At 45.6% G+C, this 14,264-nt stretch overlaps 1 protein-coding gene across 2 annotated transcripts in view; it reads left to right on the plus strand.

The window, feature by feature from the left end:
• Nucleotides 1-14,264, plus strand: part of Mtus2 (microtubule associated scaffold protein 2) — a 374,670-nt gene that overhangs the window by 116,488 nt on the left and 243,918 nt on the right. For both annotated transcript variants that reach the window (XM_026785020.1, XM_026785024.1), the window contains exon 4: nucleotides 3,847-4,087. In XM_026785020.1, coding sequence (XP_026640821.1) covers nucleotides 3,847-4,087 — 241 coding nt within the window. The remainder of the gene's footprint in view (nucleotides 1-3,846; nucleotides 4,088-14,264) is intronic.

The raw sequence follows: 14,264 nt of genomic DNA on the forward strand, positions 1-14,264 counted from the left end.
TTGAATTCCTGACCTGACTTCCCTGCATGCAGGACTGACTGTGACCATGAAGAGAGGCAAAAGAGCCCTTTGCTCTTCAAGTTGGTTTCGGTTGTTTTGCCAAAGCAGCAGAGAACTGAGTTGGCAGCGTCTTTAGCAGGCTGTCCTTTCGCTTCATGCCAGCCTGGCATCGTCTCAAGAGCTGAGCAGTGTTTGCCAAGGCCAGAAGGATCCCTGATGAAGGCTGGGATGGCGTACGCATCAACAAATGGCTTGAGAGTCTGGCCTGCATTGTGCTTCCTTCTGTCTGAGCCTATAGTCAGCTCTGTTACTTAGAGACTAGCTAGCACTCCGAATTCAGGTTTGCAGCAATTCTGACTTAAGCCGTTAGCATTCAGTGATCTTATAGACAGAGCATTAGTGACATCAGGAAAATGCAACTGTCTGTAGCTGTCTACTCCTCTGTGAGTGACCCCTAATAAATGCATTTTACATATCAAGCAGGATGAGCTTTAAGCAGCCATTTAAATTATTTGTGTGTGTGTGTGTGTTTTGCCTGCATGTGGGTCTGTGCACTGTTTGTATGTTGTACCCATGGAGGCCAGGAGAGGGCATCATATCCACCACAAGTGGAGTTACAGATAGTCACAAGCTGTGGCCTGTGGACCCCAACCCAGGTCCACCTGACCACTGAGCCGTCTCTCCAGCTCCTTGCAGGAGTCATTTTTGGGAGCTCTTGATGATGTGCCAATTTGAGTGCAGATAACTAATTTTATATCTCCCCAGAGAAAGCTCATGCACAGTGAGCCTAGGGATAATGGGGCAAGACAGAGCAGGAGGGGTCGGTGGCAGGAGGAATCTGCTTGCGTATATCCTTTGATTTTTAGGACTGTGCTTGAAATCCGAGGAGTCTTTTGTGGACTCGTAGACTTTTTCTCTAAAAATACCCCCAACCGGAGAAGGAGGTCAGTGGAACGCTTGTGTCGATCACTGTGTTCAAACCTACAGAACCTGTCTTGTTTCGTCGTAAAGATGAAAAGAAAGCAGGATTCCCAGGTTTAATTAAAAATGCATAAACTAGTCATGAAAAGCAAAATTTTCACCTTGTAAAAGAGTTTATGCTTGTGTTACCTTTCTTTTTTCTTGTCACTGACAAAGCACCTGGCAGCTGCATCCTAAGGATGCTGGAGAGAGAGTCTCAGTCCATGGGGGGGGGGGGAGGGAGCCCGTAAGGAGCACCGTCAAGGTTCATCTGGAGAGAGGCCTAGTTCTATCATGCAGAGGTTACCTCTTAGCTTTCAGTAGTGGTGCCGCCATCTTGGAATCAAGCACCCAGCACAAGAAGAACTACAGAGGACATTTCCATGCTTCCAACCAGAAGATTACCCAACAAAACGGTAGGGATGGCCACTGCTGGAATCAGTAAAGCCACTGTTGAATGACAGAATAGTGGGCTCTGACATGGTTCTGAAGAATCAGATCAGGATGTTACAATCTTAAAACCCTTACTTATGGACGAGTGGCACCCAACATTTTTAAAAAGAAGGGTCTAGAAAAGAAAAGTCGGAGATGGCTAGTGAGACAATAGATGATGATAACAGTTGTGTCCCCGCGCAGATGGCGAATGTTCTTTCCAAGGAAGAGATTCACCCAGCCTAGCACAGCCTCATAGCCAGGCGTATTTCACAGTGTGATCATAAGGAAACTTAAAGTGCCTGATCTTTTGTTTCAGTGATGTCAGTTTAAAGAACTTTGTATCCATTTCAGCATTAAAAGGGAATCAAAATAGGGCTTATGCCTTCAACAGCTCAAATCAAAGCTTTTAGAGGCCCTGTTAAAAGATATTGTGAAATACTTGTAATTCCCGAACACATAGCAGCTTGATATACAGCCTAAATTCCAGTTTAGAGCAAAATTAACTAATAGAGCTATCTACTCAGACATTGCTCCAGCACTGTTTTTTAAAATTATAACTTAAATAGACTATGCCATTTCTTTCTGCTTGCTTAATATAAAGAAACAATGTATTAGAAAGCAGGTCAGGGGTAGAGTTACACCCCTAGCACCCAAATCCCAAATTGTGTGAGCGCAGACGTTCTGAGAGCAGGATGTAGTTATATCGTTAGGAATTGTATTCTACATTATATATGTACGTACATACATATATGTATACATACACATGATTACTGTAGATTGTATTCTGGATTGTTAAGTAAAGGAAAAATTAATAGTATTATTATGTTATTAGCAGAGGAAATGGTGGAGGGAAGCACGATTACTTAACAAATATTTATGTGTAGACACTGCTGACGCATTCTCTGAACTGAGCAGCCCATGGGACTCTTGCCTAGATTGGTTATCCCAGAGGAATCTACACAAATATTCCTGAGAGCATTCAGCATCCATTTTCATGCATGTGTGTGTGTTCATGTGAGTGTGTGTGCGTGTGCACAAGTATTTGTGTGTGCACGTGTGTATGTGCCTATGTGCATGTTACCGTGCATGTGTACAAGTGTTAGTGTGTGTGAGTGTGCATGTATGCAAATGAGTGTGTGCCTGTGTGTGTGCATGTACACAAGTGTGAGTGTGTGCATGTGTATGTGTACCAGTGTGTGTATAAGTGTGCATGGAAGTGTGTGGGTATGTGCGTGCATGAGTGTAAATATGCATGCGTGTGTGAATGTGAGTGTGCACGTGTGCAAGTTTGAGTGTGGGTATGAGTATGGCTGTAAGTGTAGGTATGTGTGTGGATGTGAGTGTGCATGTGTGCATGTGAGTGTGTATGTGTACAAGTGTGAGTGTGCGTGAGTGTGCATGTGTGTGGGTGTGTATGCATGTGTGGATGCGAGTGTGCATGTGTGTGTGAGTGTGCATGTGTGTGTGAGTGTGCATGTGTGTGGGTGTGTATGCATGTGTGGATGCGAGTGTAACTGTGCATGTGTGTGTAAGTGTGCATGTGTGTGTGTACAGCACACAAGTGGCGGTCAGAAGACAACTTGCAGGAGTCAGTTCTCTCTTTCCATCTTTTGAATCCCTGGTATTAAATGCAAGTCTTCAGGCAGAGCAGCAAGCATCCTTACCCTCTGAGCCATCTCACTGTGCCCCAAATCTGGTTTTAATTATGTAAATATACAGTATAGGCCTACAAATTTTTAAATAGTAATTTCTCTATTTTTTGCAAATAAACATTTCTCCCTTGCTAACAATAGTTTCTAAATCTTCTGTTGACTAAATACAGTACAATAGTTAATTTACTTGAGATTAATGAGTATAAAACCATGTACTTTCTCCATAGGTATAAGGAAGGTTTTAAGCGTTTTTGAACATTTGATAGAATTTATCTCTTTGTTTCATTACCATTATTTATTTTGTTTTTATTTCATGTGTATGGGTCTTTTGCCTGCCTGCGTGGGTGTGCACCATGTGTGTGCAGTGCCTGAGGGGGCCAAAAGAGGGTGACAGATCCCCTGTAACTAAGACACAGTTGGTTGTGAGACACCATGGTGGGTGCTGGAAACCCAACCCCAGTCCTCTGCTGGAGCTGCAATTGCTCTAACTGCTGAACTTTCCTCCAGCCCCGACATTGTTCATTTAATAAATAGTCACTCAAATGTCAGTGCATTTATATCAATGAAATTGAGAAAAGAATTTAAATTGAGCTCTGTTTCTCTCCCTATGACATATAGATTGGTAGAATATTACAGCTGGCAGGGACTGAAGAGCTCACTCAGCTGCAGTGTCGTCATAGAGATGAGGACACTGAGCTGAGAGACAGCACTTGACCGAGGAACTAATGGCATCATGGTGCTGTCATCTGAGCATAGGTCTCCTGCCCGTTTAGACTTATGCACTCTGCTCTCATCGCAGGTCACAGACCACCCTGGGAAAGAAGACTTTTGCTCTCCTCCCTACACCCATTATGAAGTCCCTCCCACTTTCTACCGCTCGGCCATGCTCCTTAAGCCCCAGTTGGGACTGGGTGCAATGTCCCGCCTCCCATCTACCAAAAGCAGGATCCTGATCGCAAGCCAGAGGTCTTCCACGAGTGCCATTCATCCACCAGGACCAATAACAACAGCTGCTGGTTTCTACGGTTCCGATCCTTCAGGTAATTAATGTCACGGCTCTACCTCGTCCAGCAAGGATGACGCGACCACCGGAGCTCTTCTCACTGCAGTTTATTCCAGGACTTTATTCACTTTCTTACTTTTCCTCTCTCTCTGACCTCTCTTCTTTTTTCCCCTCTCCCCGGCAAACCTCTCCCAGCCCTTAAGTAGGCATGGGCTGCCAATCCCGGATTGCCAGGTGGGCACTGCCCATAGGCCCAGACATATGCAAGCAGCTGATAATCATTGCGTGATCATAGCATAGGTCAGACTTTAGCCATAGGAGTTGATTATACATCTCCATCAGTTGTGATTCCATGCAGCTCGCTACAAATTAAGCCTCTTGTTACGGCTCTCTTTTCCTGTTGCACGTTTAATATTAACTAAGAAATGTTGCGGCTTCTTCTGAATGCCTCTAATTCTTAAAGAAGCCTTTCCTCCCCCCTCCGTCTGTGGGTAGACATTGATGTTCCTGAGAACTCACCTGTTGGAGCTGTCATCTTCCATGCCATCTTCACATCAGTGGTCCTACTATCACCTCCTGACTTCTTCCAGTTTCTCCTGTAGACTCAGAAGACTTGATCTGGATGTTAGTTTTGTTTGCTAGAAGAGAGTCTCAATGAGGGATTGTCTAGATCAGGTTGGCTTGTGTACATGTCTATGTGAGATTGTCTTCATTACATCAGTTGATCTGGGAAGACCCAGTCCACTGAGGGCAGCACCCTGCCCAGGACTCAGGGTCCCCAACTGTGTAAGAGTGATGACTACCACAATTGGGTTCTGTTTATTTTATAGTCCTTGAGATAATATTAATATTTACATTTTGTATACAGAAGTCTGCATATTATCCTTAGGATAAATTATTTGAAATTAATTATTGTGTAAAAGTATACTTAAACTTAAAAACATATATTTACCTTTTTTTATTTTCTGTATATGACTGTTTGCCTGAATGTATACATATGTACCACAGGCATGAAGTACCCACTGAGGCCAGAAGAGAGCATCAGATTCCCCTGTCATTGAAGTTAACAGAACATTGTGAGTTGTCAGGTGGATGCTAAGACTAGAACCCTTGTCCTCCAAAAGACCAACAAGTTCTCTTAACCTCTGCACCATCTCTCCAGCCACTGTTGGAACGTTTTTTTTAAGGCCAACTAATTTTCTAGAAAATTGATAGCAGTTATTTTTTGCTGTAGAGTTCCACGAAAGTCCCATGTCCTTGGCTCTGTTGGAATGTCACCATCTCATTGTTGATCCAAGTTTCATCTGTCACTCAGACTGGCCTAGGACTCACTCTGCATGGCAGGATGGACTCAGTGCACTCCTGTGTCTGTCTCCTGAGTGCTGGGATCACAGATGCGAATCACCATGCTCCGTGAGCACGGCGATTATAGTTGGAGGGAAACTTCTTCATCTCTTTCCTCTTTATCACGTTGAGAATTGTCACACACTCAGAGAGTTATTGATGGCCTTAGTTTTTTTTTTTTTTTTTTTTAATAAGCTCTGTCTTCGTAGTTCTCATGACAGCTGTATGTCATTCTTAATGGAATTGCCTGTGCTTGGAGCTGGTACAAGTCCACCATGATTCAGTCAGTAGGCAACGGTTCCTGGGGGGCTGTCAGCACTGGCCTTGGTGTGGAGACAAAGCAGTCAACACACAAAAACATCCTGCCGTCTGGGAGCTGAAAGTTTAAAATTTGAGGCTGACTGAAGTCAGTCAGTTACGTGGTCGGTTGTGGTAAATACGTAATGCTGAAGACAATGGAACATTGGTGAAGGAGGAAAAGGAGGGTTTGGGCAAGAGGAAGGGGATGGTCATTTTGAACAGAGTGATCAGAAAGGCCTTCCTGAGAAAGTGTCCTTTAAGCCACTCTCAAGGGAAGAGGAGGGGGAGACCCTCATGGACGCCTGCAATATTGCCTTCCTGGCAGAGGGAGGAGCCAGTGAAAGGCTCCGCCCCCGAGGAAGAAGAAAGAGGCATCAGAGAGGAGAGTGGCCGGGGAATGCCATCAGGATAGAGGAGTTGGGGTCTTATAAAGCCATGGCATTGTGGGGATTGGACTCATTGTGAGTCAGCCCTTGAAGGGCTTGGAGCCAGCATGGCATGGTCCAGCTCTATTTGAGGCAAGAAGTCCTTGACTGAGTTGTGGAAAGCAGACCACCCAGTAGTTCACATTGTAGGGCTCATTTCTGGAGTCTGTGCCGAGTATTCACAAGGTCTCTCCATTTGGGCTGTGGGGATATGGAACAAATTCAAGCTGTTGTGGGTTGTGAGAAGTTTTATCCTTGGCTGCCTAGCAACTCATCTCAAAATTGTGTTCCCTCATCCTTGGGTGGTTTTTTTTTTCCTTTTTATTCCGAGATTGATAGTCAACGAGAGCAGTGGTTCTCAACCTTCCTATTGCTGTGACCCTTTAATATGTTGTGCTGATCCCCAACTGTGAAGCTATTTTTTTTTGCTGCTACTTCATAACTTTAATTTTGCTACTGTTACGAATCGTAATGGAAATGTCTGATATGCAATCCCTGTGAAAGCCATTGAACCCATAGAGATCATGACCCACAGGTTGAGAAATGCTGGTCTCATTCCAAGACTGCAATGGAAGTTCTTGAATAGTCTGTCTCAAGACGTGAAGACGCTCTGCTGTCTGCCTCACACACCCTAGGTGTCTTGAGCATCCCAAACACTGCCTTCCACTCCTACTCTGTTCACATTCCTCCTTCCCGTGATGCTGGCTGGAAACTGCCTCCAGGCGGACAGCCAGAGTCACGGCGGGGTGTACTGTGCTCACATTCTTTCCTCTCAAGACCACAACCCTGCCAGGGCTCTTTCGCCGTTGCTGAGAACGCCAGTTGCGTGTGTTTGCACACGTGTTGATTGCCCTCATTTCCTAACTCTTCACGGCAGACTCTATGCTGTTGACGCTTCTAGGGTAGGATGTCCTTTACATAACCACGAAAGCTTTTGGCTCTGGTGGCGTTCATGATGCTGATGAATATAAAGTTCTGCTTCTGTGTCTATGCTTTTAGTCCTAGATTGTTTACTTGGTGCTTATTTGCCCTGAATGAAGACTGTCTTTGGTGTGTGTCACTACATGTGGTTTTGTGTTTAACCACCCTGTCTTTGGCCCGTGTCTGCACATGGTTGAGGTTTTGTGTTTAACCACCCTGTCTTTGGCGCGTGTCTGTCCAGGGCTGAGGTTTTGTGTTTAACCACCATTCATCCTTTGTAGATTTGGATTCTCTGTCCTACCTACTGGGCATTTTCATGCCTGTTTTACAAGTTCTCGCCCAAAGCTCTGAAGAGCATCCCGTTGGCGAAAGAGTGCTGGTGACAGTGTGGATGCCTCCCTCTGTGACCCAGGATTTACACATTTCCAATGTCAAGTGAGCTTTTGTGTTCTAAAAAAAATCCAAGAATTGGTTTGATACACGAATCCTAATACGTTAACCGTGTTTTTTTTCTCAGTCCAGGTAGGGAGTCTCTTAAGGATCTTGTAGCCCTGTAAGCTCTGAGTTAGTCAGGGGAGGCCCAAGTGCCTCCTTTCCTCTGCTGGGTTTGTAGGCACCTGGGTATAGTGCAATAGTCTGAAAGAAGTGGACAGACAGATGGCACCATCCTGTGCCACCCTGTGCCATCCTGAGCCACCCCGCGCCATCCTGCGCCACCCCGCGCCACCCCATGCCACCCCGCGCCATCCTTCACCACTCCGCGCCACCCTGTGCTACCCCGCGCCACCCCATGCCATCCCACACCACCCTGTGCCACCCGAGCCACCCTGTGCCACCCCGTGCCACCCCGAGCTACCCTGTGCCACCGTGCCACCCCACAGTGCAGCTCCTTCAAGGGTTCCTGTCTCATAGTCGCTGCTATTTCCTAAGACTTACAGATCGTGGTGTGACCACACGAAGAATCAGCAGACCCAAGGGCTTCCTGATTCTTAAATCTTTTCTGACTTTTTTTTTTTTTTTTGAGGCCAGCTCTTTCTGACTCCAAAGTTGTCTCAAAAACCAAGCTGTTGCCGTCCTCTGGCCCGAGTGTGAAACTCAAGACATTTGAGCACTCAGAGCACAAAGGGGCTGCAGATCATTTTATACAGGCATGAAATCTGTTTGGTGGAGGCCATGATTGTCCACAGAGATGTTTACTATTACAGCCTCCACTTCCAGAGTTAGGAGAAGACCCTGCTTTTCTACACTGTCTTTCAAAGCTCTGTATATTTTATGTTCTTTCTTCAAAAACAAATCTTTAATGGCCCCAACATGCAGAACCTGTTAACCTACCAAGTGTGCCGGGTGGAGAAATGTAATTTTCTTGCATGGTAATGTATTTGAAACACATTCATTTTTCTCCCTGAAAGCATAGTGCTTTTATATGAGGCAATGCAAGAAAGAAATGTAATATTTTCTGATAGGAGCAGTTGAGGCGTTGAAAGATTTTTTTGAAGGATAGATGATAAAACTTCATTCTATAAATAGCTAGAGAAATTCAATCAGCTAACTTGGAACACTTTTTTTCAAGATGTAGGCATCAGTGGTATAGATTCTGATTATTAAAATAAAATTTATTTTGGATTTTGACATGCTCTGCAGACATTCTTGCAGGGACTTTTAAAAAAAAAGTTAGGGTTAATCTCACCAAGTTTAGAAAGTGAAGAAATTATTAACATATTTTGAAAAGCAAATAAATGGAATTGGAATATTTGAAACCAGCCCTGTTCAGCTGATGATGCAGTTGAAAATTTAGCAAAATACAAACCTGTGATCAGCATCTATGGATAAGAATTCTAAAATGAAGTAAAGTGTTATGGCTCATGCCTTTACCCCAGCACTTGGGAGGCAGAGGCAGGCAGATTTCTGAGTTTGAGGCTAGCCTGGTCTACAAACTGAGTTTTAGGACAACCAGGGCTACACAAAGAAATCCTGTCTTGGAAAATAAAAAAGAATTCTAGAATGAAAATGTTGTTTTTCCATTCCAAGACTGCACCGAAGCAAATAATAGTGTAGGCATAAGACAGCGAGTCTTAATACATTTAGTTGCTCTGCAGATCGGAGCCTGGCTGGATACTAGGAAGCTTGGACACCCATGGAAGCTGTCACAAAGCTGCTGGCACTGGGCCTGTGCCGAGCAGCACGTATGTTGTGGGACAGTATTAGCAAAGGAAGGGACTGAGTGGGGACACCCTGATGGGACACCTGGGGGAGGAACAGGGCCCAAATGACTTCATAGAGTGGATGCTGTGTAATGAAGAGGCCCCAGAGGAAACACATGACAAAGACATGGGGTTCTGAGTTCCTTAGGAAGCAGGCCATTTCTGTGCATGGAAGAGGTGTGTGTGAGGGTGGATGTCACTGGAAACAAAACCAGTGGGTAAACTGGGGCCAAGTATTGAAGAGATTTCAGGGCTAGACTAACCTTAAAGGGTTCTTGTTTTGTTTTGCTTGTTGGTGAGGAATTAGGAATCTTTAGGTTTCAAATACGAAATTGGCATTGTCTGTTTTGAATGTAGGTCAAGGTAGGGGTTGTATGAGGAATCTTTTCTCATGGGAGAGCCCTGCATAAGAATCCTCATAGAAGAGCATGAGATGCTAATGTTTTATACTTTTTCATATTTCCCATGTTTTTGTAACGCCACACTTCATTTTCAAATTATTATTATTATTATTATTATTTGGAATTTTCAAGACAGGGTTTCTCTCAGCTTTTTTTTTTTTTTTGGTTCCTGTCCTGGAACTAGCTCTTGTAGACCAGGCTGGCCTCGAACTCCCAGAGATCCACCTGCCTCTGCCCCCCGAGTGCTGGGATTAAAGGTGTACGCCACCACCGCCAGGCATCAAATTATTTTTGTTTGTATTTTATGCACAGGAGTGTTTCTGCCTGGATGTATGGCTGTGTATTGCATGCATGCAGTGCTCTCAGAGGCCAGAAGAGGGCAGAGATCCCCTGAAACTGGAGTTACAGATGTCATGTGGCTGCTGGGAACTGAACCCTGGTCCTTTGCAAGAGCAGCCAGTGCTCTTAGCTGCGGAACCGTCTCTCTATACACCCAACGTAGACACCTTGTTTTTGTGAGCATCATAGCTTTGAGATGAGGGTCCACGCTGTAGAAGTCAGGCTGGTGGAGGGGGAGGGATGTGTTCTCAGGGCTCATGCTGATCTTTCTCAGGTCCCTTTCATTAGGTACCAGGTCTGCAATTCTCTGAGCCTCTATCTCGTTGCCTCTAAAATGGGAAGAATGGCAGAATCAAAAGCTTCCAGCTGCTGACTGAGCTCAGTATTAGCTCCTGACACTCAGGGCCACTGGTTAATCAAAACTTCTCATCGGGCCTCCCAGGCCCTGGGGCCAGCTTCTCCCTGGCCTTCTCCTGCAAGTCTTTTGGTTCCCCTTGTTCTTGTCTCCATACATACTGACCACTGTGGCCTCCGTCACTCCAGGCATGCTGTAGCCTCTCTTTCTGACTTGACAGTCTTGTGTTTACTATGGCCTTCAGAATGCCGTTCCCCCAACACCCTCCAAAGCTGACTCCATTTCATCATCCATGTCTCTGCATCTGAGAGACATACAGCTTTGACCCTGCCATGGGACAGCAGCCCCTCCTCAGCCAGGTAACTTCAACCCGCCATCCCCTGTGTTTCGTTCAGTGTCTTGGGGAAGGTTCGCCAGTATCTTGCTTTGCTTTTGTATAATTATTAGCATTCAGCCCTCCACATCGTGCAGCCTATGAGAACAGAAGGATTTAAAAATGATGCAGCCGTGAGGGACCAGCCGAGGGTGGGCCATCTGCACCTGTCTCTTTCTCCTCCTTCCCCAGGCTCAGCAGTCATTGGAGAAAGTGGGGGAGGGCAAAGGGGCATAAGAGCAGATGGTAGGGGAGAGCGGTAAGATGCTGTTTTCTGTACTCACCATGACCGTACAAGCACACACACTTACAACTGTCGTTTCTGCACAAGACCTGAACGTGATGAAGCCACTCAGAAGTCCAGCATGTCCAGGGGAGGGACTGCCCTGTCTCACTCCTCGCTATGTGTCTGTTAGCCGCTGATGGCTGTTGAGTGGGGAGGTGGCCTTTGCTTTGGGTCTGTGATGCTGGTAGGTTGCCCATGCCCCAGTGGGTGGCCCCACACCCATACTTATCTGGGCAGCACCCACTGGACTCAGTGCGTTATTCATAATAATTTCTAGAAGGACAAGCAGGTTGGTAGGTCTTGGCAGAGCAGGAGGTAGGTGGTAGGAAGTGGGTATATGTGTGTGTGTATGTATATATATATATCATATATATATATATCACAATTACATTGTATACAGAGACAGAACTTTCAAAGAATGTGTTAGAAATGTTTTTTTTTTCAAAAAGCAAAGGGAAACTCAGTGTCTTTTGGATTAATGAATAAATTAATTATGGCTGCACTGTGGTGGTACCTGGTGCGTTCCCATCACCATCAAGAAATGGCAAGAGCCTGAGTGTTTTGAAGCGGGGTGAGCCAACTGAAGGCTAGGCAGTAAACACGTTAGGCTTTTCATGGTTCCACACAATTCACTCAGCTCTGCCGTGATGGTGAAAATCAAGCAAACGGAACCAGGCAGAATCTGAGAAGACCCATGGCTGCTTTGGACTTGGCCAGCCTATTCCTGTTTTTCTGAGGCCTGATGTGGGCCAGGCGCCAGTCCATGTTCAGGATACACAGATTCAGGACTCTGTGGGGCACAAGGAGTTCAACCAATAATGTTCATAGACGCAATAAGTATTTGCTAGTGGTCATCGAGAATACACATGGAGGCGTATTCGTGTGAGCAGAGCGGGGCTCAGGAGAGATGCTGCGGAGAAGGGGAGTCGTGCAGCAGCTTGAAGGATACCCAGGAGTTTGTCAAGCTGGGGAAGTGGAAAGGTGGAACGAGAGGGTGATCAGGATCCGCTGTGGAGGCAGCTGTACCTCTAGAGGAACCCTGGGGGAATCTGTGGTGGCATTGGAGGTAATAGTGGACAATTTAATGACACGTGAGATTTCGAGGTTCCTGTAGGCATTAGACAGGCATATCTAAAAGGAGTATTTGGCTACAGAGAAACACTGAGCAAGGATATCAGTGTTGGGTGATTGCTCTATGGATGTGTCCAGAAGCCGTGAGAATGGATAAACAGTTTCTGCGAAGTGGAGACAAGGTAAAATTAAATAGGCAAAAAGGAGATTGACCAATTTAGGAAGCAACAGAAGCAGAACGCTAGCTAGAGATAGAACCCTAGGGGAGGGGGTCCAAGAGACTCCATGAGAATGCAGTGTGTGGGTCTAAGGTGGAGTTTCTGAAGCAGGAAGTGACTGATATGGTTTCGCAGGAGGCAGGGCAAGCGGAAACGCCAGGAGGCTGTGGGAATGGGAAATTAGGCAGCAGTTGGTGACCTAGTTTTCAGTGAACACTTTTAGTCAAACACGGGGGTGGAACTCACATATTCGTGGGTGCTGCATGAATGGAAAGTGTGGAAGTAGAAGCAGTCAGAACAGATAGGTTTCTAGGTGCTAGCAAATGCAGAAAAGAGTCAGGGTGCTTGCTGGAACTGGGAGTGGGGCCAGGCTGCATTTCAGAGTATGGCCGGAGATGATCTGGACTAGGAAGGAGAGGGAGGCCCGGGGGAGAAGTTGGCCATAAGTGTCCCCTAGAGAATAATGAATGATGGGATTGTGGCCGTGTGCAGAAGGATGCATCTTGGGGTGTGAGGCAAAGGCAATCGCTCTTCAAATGCAGATAAGAGGGGAATAGATTAAAGAGAAAGAGGAACAGGTAAGGTGTGTTAGGTCCTGGGTTAAGAGAGCAATATATTACCGCCGCCTAAATCCTGCTCCACCTTGGCGTCTGAGTTATGATTGAATCAGATGGCAAGGAAACATGGCCAAATTGCAATTCCTTTGGCATTTCTTAAAATTTCTCCATTGCAGGAGATTGAACCCAAGGCCTTACAGATACTGGGCAAGGACTCTACTAAGTTCTGCCTTCAGCTTTCCTTTGGGTAGCTTTAAAATATTTATTTATTTATTCATTTTTATGTGTATGTGTATGAGCCCCCATGAGTGTATCTGCACCATGTGTATGCTGGAGGCCAAAGGGATGCATTGGAGCCCTAAAGCTAGAGTTACAGATGATTGTGAGCCTCCATATGGGTGCTGGGAATCACCCAGTGTTCTTAACCCCAGAACCATCTCTGCAGCCCCCTTCTTTGTTATCTTAATGATAGCAGATAGTCCTGAGACTTAATCTGGAAGGTGCAAAATGAAGCATTTTGGTCTGTTCTGGTGTTCGGCTTGTAATACATCTCACTCTCAAACCATTTTCAACATCAGTGATGTAGACATCGGCTATGGCTATGTGTACATTGTCCAATGAGCGAACAGGGCTGTCCCAGGCATAATAAGTATTTTTGTTATGAGTTTGTGACCCATGAGACTATGGAACCTGAGCACCATCACCATGACAGCTGTCTGCAAGGTGTAGACCCAGGAAAGCTGACGGTACAACAAAGGCAGGGAAGATCCATGCCCTGGCTCCAGCACTCGGGCAGAAGGAATTCAGTCTCTGCCCATCTCTTGATCCTACTCAGATCTCAACAGACTGATGCCCACTCACACTGGAAAAGCCTCTGTTCTCCTCATCCTGCCAATTCAGTTGCTAATTTCTTCTGGAAACACATGCATGAGTAATTTCTACCCCAGTACCCAAATATCCGGTTAACACTGTACGTATCATTAGCCTTCTAACCCCGTGGGTCAAGTTCACTTCAGAATAGACTGGAAGGGGGGAAGAAGGAAGAAAACCCAAGGATGAGTGATGCCAACTGCAGCTCCCCTGTGTGATCAGTTAATTCATCTCTACTTGTTACTCCCTTATGAAAAGAGGAAGAATGGTCTGGACACCTGCGTCTGCCTATTCTTGGCCTCGAGTTACTGTGGGATCTCAGGGTGTTTGTTTCTTATTATAGATGATCCCCAGAACAGTGTCTTTTCTTCAGGTTTTCATTTTTTTTTATTGAGAAAAGGAAAAAAAAAACAAGTTTCCACCTCCTCCCCCATCTCCCCTTACCCCCCTCCCACTCAACCCCCAAGATCCCAATTTTTTCCCAGGCAATTTTGTCTATTTCCCATAGCCAAGAGGATAACTATGAGTTTTTCCTTTGGTTCACCTTCTTACT

This window comes from Microtus ochrogaster, chromosome 2, assembly GCF_000317375.1.
Source record: "Microtus ochrogaster isolate Prairie Vole_2 chromosome 2, MicOch1.0, whole genome shotgun sequence".
NCBI classification, from domain to species: domain Eukaryota; kingdom Metazoa; phylum Chordata; class Mammalia; order Rodentia; family Cricetidae; genus Microtus; species Microtus ochrogaster.